At 44.4% G+C, this 21,286-nt stretch overlaps 1 protein-coding gene across 4 annotated transcripts in view; it reads right to left on the bottom strand.

Annotated features, from left to right (window-relative positions):
* Positions 1–21,286, bottom strand: part of EXOC6B (exocyst complex component 6B) — a 304,536-nt gene that overhangs the window by 163,879 nt on the left and 119,371 nt on the right. For all 4 annotated transcript variants that reach the window (XM_065633563.1, XM_065633564.1, XM_065633565.1 and 1 more), the window contains one exon: positions 3,793–3,969. In XM_065633563.1, coding sequence (XP_065489635.1) covers positions 3,793–3,969 — 177 coding nt within the window. The remainder of the gene's footprint in view (positions 1–3,792; positions 3,970–21,286) is intronic.

Genomic DNA, 21,286 nt, shown 5'->3' with positions numbered 1-21,286 from the left:
TCCATATTAAACCAGTCATGACTGGTCATCTTTTAAATAGAAACCTGCGGTTACTGGTTGGCTTTATTGGCTGTGACAGGTCAAGAGCAAGAGCTACCAGTGCTGTCTTTGGATGCTTCAGGATCATTTCTTGACTTGTCTACTTTCTTTACTTCTTTACTGACTTTATTCTACAAGGGGGCACCTTTTCTTTCTCCAGGGCTTGTTAGCAGTATTCTGGGCTTAGAAGAACAGTGGGCAACAAGTGGGCACATGTGACTGACCAGATAATCATAAGGAGAAACAGTCACACCAGAAGATGAAAAGCTAGGAATGAATCCATGAACCATGAAAAACAACTTTGCAGTTGGCCTGTAACTTTAGAGAACCTTTACCAAAGAACCTCCCATTAACATTTTACACACTGCACTGGTTTGGGCTGGGGTGGAGTTCCTTTTCATCACTGTAGACCAACAGTGCTGTGGTTTAGATGTGTGACCAGAACAGTGTTGATACAACAGCAGTGGTTCTGTTATTGCTAAACAGCATTTACATGGCATCAAGACCTTCTCTGTTTCTTTGTCCCCCCAGTAAGCAAGCTGGGGAAGGCAGGAGGCTGGGAGGGGACACGCTGGGACAGCTGGTCCCAACTGACCAAAGAGATATTCCATATCACGTAACGTCAAGCTCAGCAATAAAGCTGGGTAGAAAGGGGTGTTTTTTTCAAAAGTAGCCACTGCTCAGACACTGGCTGGGCATCGGTCTGCTGGTGGGAGGTGGTGAGTGATTGCCTTGCATCATATGGTGGGGATTTTTTTCCCCTTTATTTATTAAATTGTCTTTAAATCAACCCATAAGTTTTCTTGCCTTTGCCCTTCACATTGTCTCCCTAGTTGTTCTTGGAGGTGAGGGGTGAGAAAGCAAGTGGGTGGGGGCTCAGCCGCTGGCAAGGGTCAACCCACTACACACACACGACACTCCTTCAGATTCAGAAACACAGAATCATAGAATCATTTTGGTTGGAAAAGACCCTCAAGATCATTGAGTCCAACTGTTAACCAAAAACTGCCAAATCCACCACTGCCCCATGTCCTGAGAACCTCATCTCCGTCTGTCCAACCCCTCCAGGGATGGTGACTCCAGCACTGCCCTGGGCAGCCTGTTCCAATGCCCCACAGCCCTTTGGGGAAGAAATTGTTCCCCACATCCAACCTCAACCTCCCCTGGCGCAACTTGAGGCCGTTTCCTCTGGTCCTGGCGCTTGTTCCTGGGGAGCAGAGCCCGACCCCCCCTGGCTCCAAGCTCCTTTCAGGCAGGTCAGAGATCAGAAGGTCTCCCCTCAGCTCCTGTTCTCCAGCTGAACCCCCAGCTCCCTCAGCCGCTCCCATCACACTTGTGCTCCAGCCCCTCGCCAGCTCCGTTCCCTTCTCTCAACCCGCTCCAGCACCTCAAGGCCTTTCTTGCTGCGAGCGGCCCAAAACTCTAACAGCTCTATTTCCAAATGAGAGATCCATTTGTACTAATAAATCATTTTCTTTCAAAAAAAAGGACAAGACACCTTGGACGCAAGAACACGGGGAAGAGCTGAGCTCATTCCCAAGCAACACCATTCTCCTTCATGCTTGCCCCCTAAGAAAACACCGGGAACAGGAGGATGAGAGCCCTTTGCAATGGGGCTCCAGAGCGCCAGGCAGAGCCGTGCGGGGGCTCCTGCGGCTGCTGCCCCGCCGGGCCCCGGTTCATCACCACGGACAGCGGCCGCCGCACCGCCCCGGGCCCTGCGGCCTCGGCCTTTCCTGACACACCGGCCCCGGCCCCGGGCCCTCCGGCCTCGGCCCTTCCCGACACTCCAGCCCCGGGCCCCCTGGCCTCGGCCTTTCCCGACACTCCAGCTCAGGCCCCGGCCCCTCCACGTCCTGCACGTTCATCCCCTCCCTCCCTCCCTCCCAACCTTTACACACACCCAGAGACGGGATTTCATCTGCCTCAAGATGAGTTAATTCCATCCAAACAGCTCAAGAGCTCTCTCCCAACTGCGCTATACAAATTATTGCCTTTACATCCTCCCCTTCTTAATGTTTTCCTTACGCTTTTCCTTATACCTTTTGAGCCTAATCGAAATTAAATTCGAATGACTCAAACTCTGCGCACCCCACAAGCACTGCCACGTTTCACGCTGGTTTTGCAAGAACCCATTTCCGCAGCAAGTGAGAGATTTTGAGAGTGAGATGGAACAAGAACTACCGAAGGACCAGATTTTCATTTTTTAACAGGGAAATACCAAAATAGATCTATTCAAATCAATGTTTGTTTTCAAAAAAAAAAAAAACCAAACATCCCCTTCCCACTCGTTTTTCCTTTTGTTTAATTTCTGTTCTATTTCCATTTTGATGGAGGAGTAAATATCCCACCCGGCGGGTTTCGGTGCAGCGGGAGGGCGCTGGGTCGTACCCTGTGGTTTGGTCCCTGTTAAGCAAGAGGTGATCTCAGTCTGCTGGAAGGGCAGCAGAGATGAAGAGGCTTGAACTGTGGGGGAAAAGGCAGAACACGGGCACAGAACCACTGGAGCAACTCTATTCTAAACTTCAGAAACTTGTTCTTAATCCCCTTCTGGCTGGTCATGGACTGGCAAATTTAGAGCAACAAATCCTGCCCGATCCAGTTACAGGTTGTAGCTGAAAATATTCTTGACAGACTCTTCAGTAGGGCCTGTTGTGATAGGACAAGGGGTGATGGTTTTAAACTAAAGGAGGGGGATTCAGGCTGGACATGAGGAAGGAATTGTTGCCCTGAGGGTGATGAGAGCCTGGCCCAGGTTGGCCAGAGAGGTGGTGGCTGAACCATCCCTGGAGACATCCCAGGCCAGGCTGGACGGGGCTCTGAGCAACCTGAGCTGGTGCAGATGTCCCTGCTCATGGCAGGGGGGCACTGGGGGAGCTGGGGAGGGCCCTTCAACCCAAACTATTCTGTGATCGTATGACGTAAGAGAGGCTTCAGAAATAAGAGAAAAAACATCCAGCATAGCAGATGAACTTGCCAAAAGGTCCAACGCAAGACTGCATGGCAGTAAATGAAGAATACATCAAATAACTCAACAACTCATAACCTATACTCCAAGTAGGTATCTCCAAGCCGCCTTTCCTGAATCACAGAGGGATGGGGCACTCCTGCATTTCTATGATTCTATGATTCAAGCACCACAAATCCAAGATGTCCCACTGCATCACTACCCTCTAGTGCAGGAAGGAAAGAACCACCAATACTATGAACGAGGTTATGCTTTGTGGTTAACAAAAAGAACAGAAAGTCAGTCTGAGGAAGCAACAGCAGAAAGGGAGACAAAAAGAAGGGAGCACATCAACGAGTTAAAAATGCATTTAAAAAGCTCCTGTCCCAATGCAATCCTTTTCAACACAATGTATGTCTCTGGCACCAAGACACACGTCCCACAGAAAAGGCCAAGTATCTTGTGCGCTATGCAGGAATTTATCATTTTTTAAACAAAGAGTAGATGCCAAACTGCCTTCCCAAGTAAGCACAGAAGTGCAACTCTTGAGCTGGGGGACACACGACACAAGTTGTTCAGTTCTCATACAATACTCTGCCCCTCTGCTGAGCCTGATAACGTGACTAGGGACAACAATGCAAAATTACCCAACACTGAAATGCAACCCACGTTCCACAGCCTGTTCTGCATCTTTAAGACACACTGCAGGGCAACACAAGAGACTGAACGAGGTGCAAACACCATTTGAGACACAACTGATCACCCCCAAACTGCCCAGTCTCCTGGATTTGATATTATACAGTTACCTCTTCATCCTCATCCTCATCTTCAACATCCAGGATACCCGAATCCTGCTCAGACATGGGGCTAGTGTTTTTTACCTCCAGATCTGAGCTTGCGAAGACTTCTTTCTTGGACTTCTTTCCTCCACTTATCCTGGGATGCTGTGATACAATATTGTCCAGGTTTCTTTGCTGCTGTGCCTAGAAAAAAAAAAAAAAAGGCAGATTTCACATTTTATGATACCATCCTCCGATCTGTTTTGTTTGCTTTTTTTTTTCAGCCAAAAGATACAATCAGTCATGAAATACGACAAATAAGACAAAATAAAACACGCACTTAAAGGAACTTAGAAACGTTATGTTTTTCCTAACCCAGATATTTCAAAGAAACAGAAGATTCATTTCAAAACCATTCCAGGGATTATGCAACAATACAAACAATATTCTGACTCTTCACAAATCAAAACGCCAAACCCATCGCGCTGCCATATTGATCTATTTACAGCACAGATGCAGAAATATTAGCCCATAGGCCATGTGGTGACTGTCACAGGCTAAATTAAAGGACGTACTTAACCGTTGGATTTGTTCCTCTTTTCAACCCATGTCAGCACAAAACATTCCACATCTGGACCCCAGAGGCTCCTGAAAGCATTTTTGTGGTACCCCAGGAGAGCTTAATTGTCCATCGCTGATGTACAGAATGAGCTGTAAAAGGTATTCGACCAAAATTTGCTCGCTGGGAGAAGCACCACGATTCGGGGAGTGAAACACATGGACTCGGTGGAGCTCCCACGAACCGCTCTTGGTATCTACTCCTGGGGTTTTGGGGTTTGTTTGCAGGAGGGGTCAACGCGTGTGCTGTGCTGCAAAAACTCACTTGGTTTCCTCATTGTTACCAAGAAGAATATTTGCTAGGAAAAATGGTTTAGCCCCAATTGTTTAAGAGAGTTGACCAAGAACTGCAAATTGAAGGGGAAGGGCAAGGAGTGAGGATGGAACAGAGATGCTGTTCTTGCCAAATCATGGCCAAAACAAGGGGGAAAAGGCCAAACCAAGGGATGTGCATGGGGGCTTGTGCTCTGGTGTAACTAAATACTCTGAAAATCTAAAATTTATATGGAAATGTACACAACGATTTATAGGATCCCTCCTACATTCTTCCATAAACTTTTTATATATGAGAAAGGTGTATGGAAATCATCCAGACGTCTTTCTGAAAGTGTTATTCTAGATGGTGGGTTTCTTTTTAAAAAAATAATGAGTTTTATATATATATTTCAGTTATTAATTTAGGCTCTTATTTCTAGCAACTACCTGCACCATCAGAATCAAACCTGCCTCTGAGGAATTTATTGCTCCCCTACAACAGGGGACAAACGAGGTGGCACTCAGGGACCATCCCCTGCCCCACACCAACGTCACGGCCTGGCCTGAGAAGGAAAACTAGAAAACACATTGTAGATATGGTTGTCAGTGGACTGTGCTAGGAAAACAATGGAGAATTAAAACAAGTGGAACCTGTTAAAAAAAAAAATACATATATATTTTTGCTACCTGAACTGCAGGAAGCAGAAAGCTCTATCTAGAGCGCAAAACTTCAAAATTATTTCCTTTTAAACACTTGTAAGTATTAATATCACTCAAAAGTAGTTTATGAGCAAGCTTTATATTGACAGGCTTTCGGCTCCACTCCCTTTTGAATCTCTCCTTGGGAAGAAAGAGCCCAGCAGAGACCGACCACTCGTGTAGTCTCTAGATCTGAAGAATATAAAAACCCGAGCATTGCACGGATATCCCAACCCTGGCAAAATCCACTTGTGTGGGGCAAAGTGCTCTCCACACCGTGCACAGGCGTCTTAATTGCCCAAAATGGCAATTGTTAGTAAAATTAAATATATACATAGCTGACACTGAACGTGGTTACAGGAGGAATTGGAGCTACACCTCCTAAGATGATCAGCCCTGTTCTATGCCATAGCACAATCTTGACCTCTAGTGGTTGCAAAGCAGTAGTATCCTCGATGTTTACTACAAGTGCTCCTATGAGAAGTAACGGCTGAGCAAGGGGACTACCAACCAAGCTTATTAAAAAGGTCTCTTAAGGGATACATCTCAATAATAGGGATTTTTGCAGGAAAGGCCTGCATGAATGCTGCTGAAGACAAATATTGCTAGAAACGTCAATACTTGAAGCAACTGGGGGAAAAGTGGTGTTTTTTGCATTAGAAATCTCACACTTCAGAGGCACAACTCTATAGAAAGGCATTGCAACACCATCCAAAGAGAATTAGGACTTCAAAGAGGGGAGTGAGCGTTTGGTCCTTCTGAAGCCCACACAACAAAGAGATTCAAGGCTCGATTCCGCTCTCAGATACACCCATTTATGACATAAGTTACTCAACAGAAGCGTAATGAAGTTATAATACTGAATCCACTGTAAATTACACCAAAAGCAAGCCCAGTGTACTCATTAAAATCTCTCAAATTTATGTAATCTTTTTCCCTCTAGAAAGGGAAGAAATCAAAGAATGGGAAAATGCAAAATTTTGGATAAAACACTGTGCTCAAAACGGATCATTAAACGGGGCGCGGCAAGATCACAGCAGAAAAAGTGGCCGTGGGAGAGGAAAAATCTGGGCTCAGAAGCTCAAGGATGCTGCTGCCAGCTCTAAACTTCACTGCCGAAGCCCTGAACACATAAAATCCAGCATTTTAGGCTGAGCACAGAATTAGTCGCACCAGAGGACCTTGTGGATGTGTTGTTAGGAGACACGTTATCTTGCTCCTCCATCTTTTCATTCTTTGGCCATGGTCACAAGAGCATAGTAGTATGTGACATTATTGGCCAGACATCAATATTGATAAGATCCAAATCAAATATTGACAAGACCTGATAAATATTTGTATTGAGAAAACCCCAAAGTCAAGAAAACCTGTCCCTGTAGAAAAAGCCATCACTCTAGGCCAAGGAGTCCAACGACCAAATTCAAACAATGTTTTGCATTTTGCATACCTTCAATGCAAATGAACTAAAGTTTAACGAGAGAAGAATTCTGACCTGAACTAAAGTCCAGGGAGACAAAAAGGAAAGCAAAGCATGTCCCACCTCCCAGAGATCCACAAAAAGCAGCCAGAGAGTTGATCCCAATGGCACAAAAGTTTTTCATCCCACCAAGAGCAATTTTTACCTTCGGGAATTTCGGGCGCGATGGGGGAGGCAAGTTTTAAATTAGGAGGTATTTTCCAGAGATTTTCTACCTTGACGACCAACGAATGGCCCCACAGTGACCCAGTGGATGTCACTCCCTCCCAGTACACTGGTGCACATCACGGCACAGTGTACGACAGACACAACCCGAGGAGTCATCGTGATACGAGCAGAGCCCATAACCTATGTGTTACACTGGAATGACATGACGTACACACCAGAAAAAAAAAACATAATTGCTTTTCCATTAACAGGAGGGCATTTCCCCCCACTCTTGGCAGGAAACAATCTGGACTGAAGTGACCTATAAGTGAGAAATATCAATTTTTCTTTAACATCGGCAGGCTTGGGTGAAGTCACCGAGGTTTCAGTTTCACCTTGAGAGAAAGAAAGAGCTGGGGAGAGGCCCAGAGGAAGCAACTAAGGAGAAATTTGGGCTTAAACCGCCAAGGAGCTCCTCGTTCCTACCCCCATCTCGTTACCCCGCACCTTCCCAGGCTGGGGGTGCAGCAGAACAACTCTGCAATATTATTTGACGTTGCACATCAAGGGTGAAAAACGACCTGCGGAGCAGGCACGTTTGGATTTTAATGTTCTGTTTCACATAAAGGCATCTGTAGGGAGCCCAGTGAAGAGGCACACTTGAGAAACCACATCAAAGTCCAGGCGACACTCCAGCGTGCCCTCCGAAAACGGGGCGACCTGGGGCTACAGAGGAGGCGAAAAGCCCTCGAGGGACAAAAAAAAAAAAAATCAAATAAAAAATCCCCTTACCTTTTGGTGTGGTTTACATGAAAGCAAGTGCATCTTTGTATTATTCTGTAAAATTGCCTCTGTTATACAAGACTATCAATCTCCTGACTCCTTGCTTAATGTGACGATTAAAAAAAAAAAAGAAAAAGAAACCAAATGTCTGTTCATAGCTAACGTTACATTCAGCAATAACACACGAAGCGTTTGGTTCACGTAGCTGAAAGTCACTCCAAGCACAGCAACTTTCTTCACCCACAGGATTAACATGGCAGGAACACCCCAGGGCAGAAATCCCAGTTCCCCTGACAGCAACGTGATTTCCAGGCTGGTGGGTATAAGAAGCAACGGCAATTTTCCACCTACGGGTTCAGGCTCAGGTCAGTGACCTACGTTTGCTGTTGTAACCAGACCAAGGTTGGCCATTGGGCAAGTCTCGGAGACCTTCATCTCCACAGCTGAGAAGTGGGTAGGTTTTGTTGGCTGAATACAACCGGAAGAACCAATCTTTTTTTTACTGCTGTTCCTTGAGAAACAGAGAATCAAAGGAATGAGAGGAAAAAAGCACTTCTACCTTTATTACATGTTTTCTCCCCGGAGCCACCCACTACTTTTGTTACCTACACGTTTGCTACTTACACTCTGCCAAATTCTCAGCCTTGTAAGACATGGCTTTGGGGGTTTTCCCCTCAAGCCTGTTGTACAAGAGTCCTAAATACAAGTCCTCAATGCTTTCCAGTCCATCTTACAAGCTTTTGAGCAGCGACTCAACCTTCACCACCCATCACAACTCAACTGACCGAGCGCACAGACCCAACATTCTGCATCAGAAATTCAATGTATTGGCTCAAAAACACTAGTGACAAGTAGTAGTTGAGGTTTTTCAAAGTAACTTGACTCTGATTAAGTGAACGAAGCCCCAAACCTGCAACCCCAACCTACATAGGTAAGATGGGGAATGACATGGAGTAGTAGAGCAGGTCATGGACTCCTCCAGGTTCTGCCTATAGAAGCCATACCCACCATAAGGGAAAGTTGTTATACCACCTACACAGGGAGCGAGCTCCTTTAAAAACTCAAATAGCTTTTTATAGGGTTTTTATAACTTTGCCTTGTTTTCTGCATCGGTTTGCCAATGTTGACGGTGAGCAGGTCTCACCTCCCATCACCTCCACCCACCAGTGAACTGAGAATATTTACTTTTTAGAAGAATCTAATTAGCTCCTTCCTGATGAGATAGTAGATAAGGCACAGGAAAAAAAAGGAAAAAAAAAAAAAAAAGAGAGAGGTTTTATTACTTAAAGGAATGAAGTATGCTGTGGTTAGCTTCGGTGGTTTTGATTAGTTACTGCACATTTGCTGCCGCGATTGTTTTATAGACCCCTCTAATGGGCTGAGACACAGAACTTTAAAATATCGTTTCCCAATATCCCTAGGAATGGGATACATATTCCTTAAACGATATTACAGAAAAGCAGACTGGCTGCAGGGGATGAAAAAAAGAAAGTTAATAAAAAATGACAGTAGGGCTGGCACCCCGCCAAAGGCCCATTTGAAAGTTATAAAATCCCCCTCCGATCAGATAAAAGCACAGATTATTATTGCAAGGTGTAAACTCAACACACTGACATGGCTTCTGGTTTGAGTTTTAACAAAAAGCCCGTCGCTTGTCAAGATGATAAGAGTTCTTGCCTATCTGCTTTCTTGGTGTTAACTGGTTATCAGAGAAAACAATTTGTCGGAGGTTTGTCTGACAAAGTTCACCATCAGCACAGGAAATGAGGCCCAAGAATGTGATTTTTTTTTCTTTTTTAAAACTCAGTTCCTGGTCATTAAAAAAATACGCTTAGAAAAGGAGCATTTCGACAAGTTTGTTCTACCCAACGCCTTGCACAGACTTTGCTTCAACCTCCCACTCCTCCTTCCCAAAAAATGACTCTTCCACCTCAGCCCAACCGGTGCTAAAATCCAGCTCACAATATTGATATTCCCAAATACCACTTTTGCTCAAATACAAGTTTTTGGCATTGAGCGTGCAATGGGGAACACACAATTCTCCCTTTGCTCTTGTTTTCACTCAGCGATTTATCCTTGTCCCCACACTCTTGCTGCTCTTCCTCACCCACAAGACGAGGTCAGCGTTATTTATATCCTCAGGGTTCATTGTAGAAAGTAACTTGGTTAATTCAGCATTTATGCAAAAGCTATTAAACCTTGACTGTTCTTTGGGGAAACTCCTGTGGTACAGCACTTGGAGAAAGGAATTATCAAGACTAGGAGCTGTAAAAAGAAGTTTATCACATTAACATTGATAAAAAGACTTGAGCAACCAAGTCCTCCAGGTCAGCTGTACAATAAAAGACCAAAAGCCATTTTTTAAGAAGTCCTTTATTAAGCCAAGTGTTGATTTATGCTGCAGCGTGATCCAGCCTCAAGAACAAGCTATCTGCAGGCAGGTATCAAAAGGAGCTCAGTTATGCGATTACAAAGTTTATTTATCACATTTACATGGAGCGGAGAAGCTGGAAATTAGATAAGCGGTCTAAAAGCAGTAGGGGGACGGGTGTTCTACAAGGTATTTCAAACACATTAAAGACTGCGGCCCTGAACTCCACAGCTCAGGTCTTTGTTTAATCAGTCCCAAGCACTTTCTGAGCCAGGCTCAGATAAATAGTTTGCTCGCTCCCTGTTAAGCTACTGGATGCATATTCTTTGATTAACTTTTACCAACAATTTAAAATTCCTTTTTAAATGCCGAGCGCCTTCATACAAAATCCCCTGCGATATGCGATACTACAAACCACCCTCTGATGTTGGGGTTTTTTTTATCGCTGCCTTTTCATACAGCACCGAAGAGGCATCTCCCTCCCTGACGAGACTTAATTATGACTCAAAGCGCAAGTGGAAACTCCCACACTTTGGTTTGACCTCTCATTAGCCTAATTGCAACCGAACCAAACCCTGCGGAGTAAGAGAGGGAGCAGCGAGGTAATCGCAACCAAAACCGGTCACAGGCGAGAGGGTCCAACTCTCACCCTCCCCGTCCCACAATGACTCACGTGCACACACCGTGCAGGACCAAGCCTCGGCTTTCAGTGCTCTCTCATCCACCGGGGACGAGTAATTATTTTCTAAGCGAGGGTTTGTTTCAACACGCTCTCTGACAATCAGGGCATGATGGAGGTAATAGGGGTTTTTTTTTTTCACCGAAACTATGAAAAAGGAAAAATCCAGACAAAATACTTGTTTTCCCAGAGATAAACAACAGAAGAGGATGCAGATGGAGAAGGGAGGTAAGAACTAAAGTGACAGGGGTGAGGGGCAACAGGCACAGGCTGAAGCATAGAAGGCTCCATCTGAATATGAGCAGAAACTTCTTTATTTGAGGTGCCAGAGCCTGGACCAGGCTGCCCAGAGCGGGTGTGGAGTCTTCTCTGGAGACATTCAAACCCGCCTGGACACGACCCTGTGTGATCTGCTCTGGTGACCCTGCGTTAGCAGCTGGGTTGGACTGGATGGTCTCCAGAGGTCCCTCCAACCCAACCAGGCTGGGATTCCGTGATTCTGTGACGGTCTCAGGTTTTGACTTAAGGACACCCCACACTCGTTTGGGCGCATTGCTTCCATTCAAGATAACCACAGCGAAGCACTGGAGCTTGCAGCAAGCAGCCAGCGTAGCACCAAGGCAACGTCATCCTCCATCTGAAAGCACCCAACTCAAAGAGATCAAGAGGAAACAGCCTCAAGTTGCGCCAGGGGAGGTCGAGGTTGGATCTGGGGAACAATTTCTTCCCCAAAGGGCTGCCGGGCACTGGAACAGGCTGCCCAGGGCAGTGCTGGAGTCACCATCCCTGCAGGGGTTGGACAGACGGACATGAGGTTCTCAGGACATGGGGCAGCACCAGGGGTGGGGAACAGTTGGACTCCATGATCTTGAGGTTCTCTTCCAATCAAAATGATTCTATGATTCCAGCCCCCAGTGCCATCACCCCCAACATGAGAATATTCTCCGCTCAATAACCAAAGCCTGCAGGCAGCTCCAGCAGCAGGTGACAGCACGTCAACCCTCACCTTGTTTTAACTTGGGCAACTCTCCAGTTGTTGTCCTACACCTCTGACCCTGCCCAAGGAAGCTGCAACTATCACACCTATGGCAAGTCAGAGTAAAAAGAAGTCATGGATTAGATCTCACAAAAGGTTAAAGGCGTGTTGGACTGTGAAGCTTTTCAGGGTTTGATCTATGGGTAATTCTGGAAAAATAATTAGAGCCTGCTCACGACTGCTGCTTCAGCTTGGAGACACGACTGCCCGAGGTCTGACACGCCACAGGGCCCTCACGCATCAACCGCAGTAAGGAAAATGAAAAGGTTTGCATAAGCCATTTCCAACATTTCTCAATGGTTTTACTTTAATTTTTCCTTCCCACTGTCTAGGGGGTACAGGCTGTTTAAAGCTACTGGTACACTAAGGAACACACTGCCTAACATCCCCGTTTAACTGCAATGGAGGAAGGGTTAAAGGGTTGTCCGCTCAGCCAGGATAGAAGCAAAGATTTTAGCTCATCAGCGCTTGGGTCTCTAGTCCACACTCTACCTACCTTGACCACATTGGCCCTCCAAAAGTTACATGGTGAAAAGAGCATTAACCCTCATAGCATGGCCTCAGATTAAACCCTTCTATTCCATGCTCTGTGGGAGTTCCCAAACCGCCGTTTCACACACCCTCTCTCTGCTTTGTCAAGCATTTTGGAGATAAGTTTCCTTTCAATATTCTACTTCTGTTTCCATTTATTCATCTGGTTTGGGCTTTTTCAAGATTCTGAAAAACGAGCAATATTGAAAGCACCTATCTTAGATGGCCGTGATTATCCTGGAACACACAGGGGCTCATCTAAATACAAAGATAAAAGCCCTGAGTGGTGACTCCTGGACAAAAAATCTTTTAGTGTTGCCACAAGGCAACTTATAAGTCTTTCAAAGCAGATCTGTGACGATCTACATAGCAGATACCCTTAGAGTCATGGAAAACAAGGTTGGAAGGGACCACAAGGATCACCTGGTAGAGTCAAGTGATGGAGTCACCATCCCTGGAGGGGTTTAAAAGGCATTTAGATGAGGTTCTTAGGGACATGGTTTAGTGATAGAGTTTGGTTAGGTTATGGTTGGACTCGATCCTGAGGGTCTCTTCCAACTGAAATGATTCTATGATTCTATGAACCTTTCTTGGCAAAAGCCCGGTTGGATGTATCTTGCAGTCAGAAACTATCCTCGACTGTACCCACGATAACCTGAGATCACAGGTCCCACAGCTGGTTCCCAGCTGCATCAAAGCAGCGGGCAGCCTTCCACCAATGCAAGCAAGGGCACGGATCTGCTCTTCCAACCTTCTCCCACGAGACAGAATCTGTACTAATAGGCTCTTGGCAATGGCTCAAAGTAATGTCAGCCTAGACATCGGCACCGGTGACTCATCTGAGATGCACCCAAAGGCACTTTCACAGACTCTTATGGGCACTGAACTCCGTGCCCTAATGACACAGATGATCACGTCAAGCTAAGATCTGAGTTAGACGGGCCAGGAGTGTTAAGGACAGCAAAGTATCACTCCATCACTGGAGACCTAAGAATATGTTTGATGACCATATGCTAGAATCACAGAATCATTTTGGTTGGAAGAGAACCTCAAGATCATCAAGTCCAACCGTTCCCCCAGCCCTGGCACTGCCCCATGCCCCTGAGAACCTCATGTCCGTCTGTCCAACCCCTCCAGGGACGGTGACTCCAGCACTGCCCTGGGCAGCCTGTTCCAATGCCCCACAGCCCTTTGGGGAAGAAACTGTTCCCCAGATCCAACCTCAACCTCCCCTGGCGCAACTTGAGGCCGTTTCCTCTGGGCCTGGCGCTTGTTCCTGGGGAGCAGAGCCCGACCCCCCTGGCTCCAAGCTCCTTTCAGGCAGGTCAGAGATCAGAAGGTCTCCCCTCAGCTCCTGTTCTCCAGCTGAACCCCCAGCTCCCTCAGCCGCTCCCATCACACTTGTGCTCCAGCCCCTCGCCAGCTCCATTCCTTTCTCTCAACTCTCTTGGGCTCTGGGTTATGGAGACGGGCTCTGTAACATCAACCACATCTAAGAAGGACCTGCTGGACTAGAAGATGTCTTGAGAGCCCTACTGTCCTGTTTTCTATGAGGGAAAAACGTCTCCCAGAGCAGTCATCATTGTAAGGACAACTTCAGAGCTATGTACCAATGTAAAGCAGCAAGACAGGGCAAGGACCACAGCAGCTAAAGACCAGATCCAAAAATCTAAAGAAACTCCTACTATCTAGTTCATATCTCTTGGGGAACACAGACAGCAGCAGTACTGCCACCTTCAGTAGATGGTTTTTTTTCAAGATTAAAAGAGAGAAATAAATCCTTTTGGAATAAATAATATTTCATTCTGTTTACGAATAACCCCTATGGTTTTTTTGATGAGAAACCCACAAAGCAGATGCCAAAGGGGCTGAGCCGCAAAGACTAGCTTTTCTTGTTAAGAACTAAATGGCTTTTTCAAGAATAATCATTTTCTCCATGATCCATGAGCTTTAGGGTAGTAGCAGAAGAAAGCAGAACATTATTTCGTTATTTCTGGTTTTAATTAATCAGAGAATTAAATAGCTGCTGCTTCTCCAGGCATGTTGACTCTAAGGGGTATTTAATCCCCATATGAAAAGTTTCACTGAAAATGACTTTACAGAAGAGCTTAAATTTCATTTGGCTTCCTTCGTTTCACACAGATTCCTCTGGCATTGTGGAATATTCTGTTGATAAACAGGGTTTTTTTCTAAGCAGTTGGTTCACCGAGGTTAAGACTGCTGGGTATGAGGCTTGGGGTTTCAGAGAGATTACAGGAGAGAAGAATGGAATTACACATTCATCACATGGTATTACTCTCTAAAACCTGCCCTCCAAACTCAAATGATTATTTGTGGTCTTTTTTAACATAAAAATGAATTTAGTCAACATATTACATAATTCTTCTCTACCACAGTATGTTCCCAAGATTTTTCTCCCCACATCAATAGGTAGCATTTTGCTTGTATCGCAATTTTCAGCACTGAAACTAAAAAGACTGTTAAATACACATAGATAAATCAAATTTTGATCTCATCTTGGTTATATAAGTTGACATAACATTCATCCTTTAAAGCACCAAAAGTTATTGTTGAATTAATTAAAATTATGCATTTAAAAAAAAAATCTGTATTCAGAGTGTCCAAACTTTCAGAATTCACAACCGGAAAAATGAGGTGAGTCCCTAAATCTGCGATTTGCTGGACATCATCTGCCCTCTAAAGGCAAATGGGGAAACTGCAGAGAACTTTTCAGCCAGAAATATCGATGTGGAAGTGTTACACATCCTCTTATTTTCTTTTTCTTTACCTCCCCGCCCTCTCCCTCACAACCAACCTACTGTTCAACCACTCAAGAGGAGCCGAGGCTCAACTTGACCAACATCTACTTGAGCTCAACCCACACAGTGACCATCCCGGCCTTGTTAAACTCAAATAAAACTCGACTCTTGCCCTAATGGAGCCAGGATCTCACCCCTCTAGGGACAGTTTTCTTCAGTGCTGAGAGAGATTCGCATCTTCGTAATAAGATTTAATCAGACTCCAGGCTGAAGCCCATCGATTTTACTGTTCAATATAATGTCATAAGTCACTGGCCAGGACAACGGCACCGATGTTGCGTCATGACCCTACTTGTTTGCTAACAATACACATAATGTTTGGCCCAACCATTCAAAAAAATCCTGCCAATGAGTTTTTGACATCCATAACCTTGACGTTTCCATCTTAAACAAGAAGTCAGCTGCAGTGGAAGACGGGAGGCTGTTAGAGCTGGTTTTCTACTCCTGGTTTTGTAGGACACAATTCACACAGCCATTCCAATCGCCGAAGCCATCAGCTTTTCCACACTGACGGGCCTCAAAACCAACCGGCTCTTGGTTATTTGGAGCCTGCTCCTCTCCATCAAAACGTGCTCGTTGCCAACATCCTGACTGAAAACCAAGAGACGGAAAAGCTCAGCACCACCATTCACTAGATCCCAATATGCATCTTTCCTTCCTGCTATGTATTATTTCATAAACTCCACTGATAAATTCAGAAAACGTGAACTCACATAAAGCATTTACACAAATTAAATGTGTCTTTCATAGAATAAAGATTTTAATACTGCACGCTGCGCCTTTACGTTGTGATTACTCACTACCAGTACAACACAGAGCAAAGGAGGAGCCGTGGTAGGACCACGGCCACACAGAAGCGATGACTTGAATCCCAATACAGAAATTTTCCGTAACAAAATACACTGTTAGCTTGGAAACCTGTAATCTCACTTGGTGTGCCATCATTATAGCACAGCCATCTCGCTTTTGGAAGGCCAGGAGTGGGTTTTTTGGATCTAGGCATCTTCAAAGACGCTTCTGAGTTCCCTGGGCGAGGATCCTAAATGGGAGCCGGGGTGTTAATCTCCTAAATTGACATCAATGGCATTCACAAGTGTTATGTTCTTTCCAATCACGTTGCTTTCACTAAGGTACCTTAATAAGGATTAGAATAATCCACTACTCTGGATTCGAAAATTTTAGCCAAAGTACCTGCCACAGAAGATGCGATGTAGGACATTAGCCCATGTCGCCTGCGGACACAGCGCTGGAAAAGGGATTTTTGGTTGAATTTCAGCTGAATTCACTGAAGTCGTCACTGGGGTTTATAAAACAGCAGCACTCCTTGGTGACAAACTCCCTTCAGAGCAACATGTGGTACACAAGAGAGGAGCCCGACCTGGAGGCATTTTTTTTTGCAAAGCTCTAATTCTGCTTCTCCCCCCTCCAATACAGTTTTTAAGAATATTCACCAAGAAAACGCCCAGTTTCCAAGGCATCCTTTCTTGCCCTCATAAAGCACTTTACAACGGTTTAGATGTAAAGATGGAAAATTCAAACCATTTCACCATTGACAGACTTCCAACAGCATGGGAGTAATAGCAAAAAAAAAAGTGACAATGAGAAAAAAGAAGAGAGGGAGGGAAGCACATATTTAAATTATCTAGAGTAAGAAACTACCATCTCTGCACAAACAAGCTTTAATCCCACAAGCACCAAGCAACTTCCATGAAGTTCTTCTGCACTTTAATGCCTCTTTGACCATTACTGTGAACTAATCCCTTTAATTTAATCACGCTTCCCTGACAACTTGCTTTCAAGAAAAAAAAAATATAGCAAAGGATATCGAATGTAACAGACGCTGCCAGTAATAACTCAGCATTCAGGGTTCATCCAAAGACACCGATGGGTCCCCCAATAGGAACATGCTGTCATTTTATGGATGTAGCAAAGAAAACCTTGCTCGAAAAAAAAAAAAAAAAAACAAAAATTAAAATAACATGACAAAAATCCCATTTACAGGGAGAGGACTTGCAGGATTGAAATGCTGAGGAGTTTTTCCAGGGTGTCAGAATTAGCAGAGCAAGAGCCACCTCCCGGGTCACCAGCCTTTCTTCTGGCCACCAGGTAGAGCATCCGTCCCCCGCTACCATTTAAAAAACTCAGAGACTTCAAAATTACAATCGTATTTTTAAAAGACCAAAATAAACGGCAGCTTGTACAAAAAAAAAAAAATGGGGGGGGGGGGAGCAATTAGAAAGTTACGATTCCTCCAACTTCTCGTTAGTAAAAGTTTTATAACCATCCAACATGTGGCACTCCGGCATAAAACCTGGCAGAAGGAAAAATGCCCTTGTCTACCTTCCATAAATACAGCAACATTTCAGCGTTGGCAAAGATGGCCTGGTTCCCATTACTAGCTTTTTTCCATTTCAATTTTACTAGTTAATTTTATAGAAACAAATAAAGGGACCTGCATATTATAAATCTATTAAGGATAAAAAACATAACTCTGAAAAAAAAAAAAAAAGGCAGAGGAAAAATCTCACACCTTCCCTCCAGCCCTTTCCAATTTTAATTTATATACATTTTGGAAGAAAAAAAGCACCTCTCCATTGAGCTGGGAGGTCTTCCCTTAGTTCCCAGTAACTGGTGCACGTGTGGCATCGTCGTTCGTACCTCAGCAATGTGGAGCTTAATTAACCCATCACCTTTTGCAGGTAACTAACTCCACCTGCTATTGATAAAAAGGGGGAATTTTTTTTTTTTTTTAGTATATTTTAATCTAGCCCAAATATGAGGGTGGTAAGGGAAGCTGGAGGACAAAATTCAGTAGGTTTTCCACTGCTGTGCGTCCATCTGGAGTTAATGGGGTTGCACCTGCTTTTCACAAGGTGTGAACGTGACCCCCCGCAAAGTGCTGCAGTGAAGGGGGCTCTGCTAACAGGAGGGGGAGATCTCCATGAGGGACAAGGTTAGGAAACAAAACAGAACTTTGTACCACGAGCAACACATCAGATTAAGAAGTCAGTCATTAGAAGTCAACGCAACCGGCCATTATTGTTTTCGCTCTAGTGAAAACCCAACCTGAGCTGGGTGCAGATGTCCCTGCTCATTGCAGGGGTTGGACTAGAAGGGCTTTGAAGGTCCCTTCCAACCCAAACTATTCTACGTTTTACGATTCTATCTGAGCTACAACCACATCTTCCAACGGCAGGAACCAACCACAAAGCTGCTGGTTAGAGCTTTGGGCAAAGAGAAGCGAAGAACCTGAGCTCAACTGAATTTCTAAGTCATGTCTAGTCTTCTAAATTTCATTTCTTATTGGAAGAAAAGAGGAGAAGACTTTTCTTAGTTCCTGCATATTGTTACAGAAATGTTTGTTCCCTCAAAACAGGACAGGTTGTCACGCTCAAAAACTGGAATTCTTTTCATTTTTTTTTTTAATGCAATCAGGGGACAGTTAAGCAAGAAAAATGACGGGAGACAGAACTGCAGGCAACCCCCTCAAAAACCAGAAAAAAACCTTTTTGCCTTGTTCCGCCTTCCTCACCCACATGTCGGACATGAGTGTGATGCCCAGAGGTCCCAAGGGTGGAAGAAAGGAAGAATCACACCTAAAAAGAACCTTTATTTTCCCCCTAGCACAGGGACTGGTAGGGCCCACATTAGAAAAGCCCCGAAGATTCACTGCTGCTAATAATCAGAAAATTTTCAAGAATCTGGAACCTTCTCATTCTCCAAATAAATTCCAAACTGTCTTCTTTTCTCTTTCCAAGTAAAGTGGAAAAGAGTTCCTCCCATCTCCCAAACTCTTAATAGTGTTGTTCTTAAAACACTTTGGAGATACTTCAATAGAAATCGCTGAAGAAATATTAAATAGAATTTCATCCTAAAGCCTTGCAGATCATTTAAGGGCCAGATCCACGTCTGCATTCAAGTCTCTTTCTCTGTTTGCTGAATAACTTCTCATTAAAGGTGATGGGCATCTGGGTGGTTCAGGAGTACATTGGAGACCTCAACAGCTTTGCCAGTCTTGCCCTACAGAGTTCACACATACTTCCTCCCTACATATTTAAACTACCTTGTGAGCTAAATCACAAATTCTCTGCAGTCACAGAAGAACATTAAGTAAAAGTAAAGTAAAATTTGGCCGTTCTTCTATGATGCATCACTCCCAACCGCCAACTTCAGAGCTAACGCAGCGTGATTGTCAGCAGGCGTGCAAGTCTGACACTAACGAAAAAAAAGTAGGTCTGAGCACAGTTGCAAGGCAGGACGCTGAAAAACAATAAAAACATGCTATTAATTTCTTGCTTAGTATAAGCACACTCCCACCGATTTGCGTTGACTTCGTAGAACGACTGCAATTAGTTATAAATTATTAAGTGAAAGACTCCGGCTCCGTCCAAGTCACAGAGGATACAGACACTGACTCCAGTCACTGCTCTGCTAACGACTCAACCCAAAGTTAACTTAGCGTGCAGCTAGTAAAGCGTCTGCTGCTTTTCCTTTTTCCAGCAATGGCTAAAAAAAAAAAAAAAACATTATAAAAGTTAGCATCATACTACAGAAATACACCCAGAAAGACCGGGGCGATTTCTCTACCGCTTCATTTTTCCTTAAGTTGAAACACACATTCTGGGTAGCCTTCAGCATACACTTATTTAAGAAGAAAGCACGTTACATATGAAACATAAACTTCCCAAGTTCACCTTGGAAACCAGGCTCGGGTTCTCATCTTGCCTCCAGGAAAGAAAGAGCAAGGAATGGTAAAGAGATGGTCCATGTAATCGTTGGGAGAGTGGAGAAAGATGAAGGAAAGAGTCATTAATTTAATTCTGTAGAAGACTTCAAGCACTTCATGATGTTTCAAGGCTCAACAACCAAGTGTCTTATTTACAAGATCCACACTGGAAATGAACACGTTAGATCACAGAATCATAGAATCGTTTTGGTTGGAAAAGACCTTTAAGATCATCAGGTCCAGCCGCTAACCCAACACTGCCAAGATCTACCAGAGTTCAGAGACGAGTTCTTACGCTGTAACACCCCTGGGACTTCAGGAGGTGACTTCAAGGTCTCTGGACCCTCCTTTCTCATCTTCTACGCTACCTGGGGTGCCAGGGGGCTATGACCAACCATAGCTGCCAAAAGGCATCTCATTCCTGGAGATGCATGTCATCCCATCTCAAACCCACGCAACAGCTCCCTCAATCCTACGCTGCTTCTACCGAAATGGGAAGTTACTCACATTAACGACCTGAGTGATGGTACTGAGAGCCCTGAATTACTTTCAGACATTTTTCTTGATATTAGCTTGATGATTTACTGAACCACAAGGCTGCGCTACTAAAATAAAAGTACAGCGTTGCATTACGAAAAAAAAAAAAAAAAAAAGAGTTTGCAGAGTAGGAGGTGGCTATGAATGTATTATAGTGAGTATTCACTCCAGCAGCAGAAAGGGCAGCAAGGATTTACTTTCTCATCAGGGCGAAGGACAAACACAAAGCCGTAAATCATTAATCCCAAAGGGAGCCAGACTTGTCTCCTGGATATATGAAGGACAGATAGACCACCAATTTTTATTACAAGTTAAAAGCTTCTGAACCCTCAATGAGGAAGACTTAGTCTTTCACCGTTCAGAATGCAACTTTATAATAAGCTAAGGAAAAAGAAAAAAAAAATTCAACATCAGCCTCAACTCCTAAGAAGTCAGGACTGTTCTAGGCAGTTACCCACATAGTTACCCACATGCAAAACGTGAACATTTCTTCAGCTGGTGGGGACAAGACGACACAAGCCTACCTGCTCCTCTCGGTGGATGATACGTTTTTTCTATGGCTAAAAATGTGCTAGCTGATACTCCATAGCACAGGATTTTCCCTCATTTCCTGGTATTATCTATAGGCATAAGACAAAAAAATCCTCTAACGGTTCCATTTTTACCACTTTCAAGAATAACCTTGCTTGGCTGCAGGAACCCACCCACCGGTCTATTCCCTACAGACAAATTCACATCAGAAGAGGTAAAGCTTTCTCAAAACCTTAACGAAGAAACCTTTACTTAAAACATCTCAAAGCAAGCTCTTCTTGCCAGTGGTTATTTTTAGCGTGTAAGGTAGTC

This window comes from Caloenas nicobarica, chromosome 4 (genome assembly GCF_036013445.1).
Source record: "Caloenas nicobarica isolate bCalNic1 chromosome 4, bCalNic1.hap1, whole genome shotgun sequence".
In the NCBI taxonomy this organism is placed as follows: Eukaryota; Metazoa; Chordata; class Aves; order Columbiformes; family Columbidae; genus Caloenas; species Caloenas nicobarica.
This window is presented reverse-complemented; position numbering and strand designations above follow the sequence as displayed.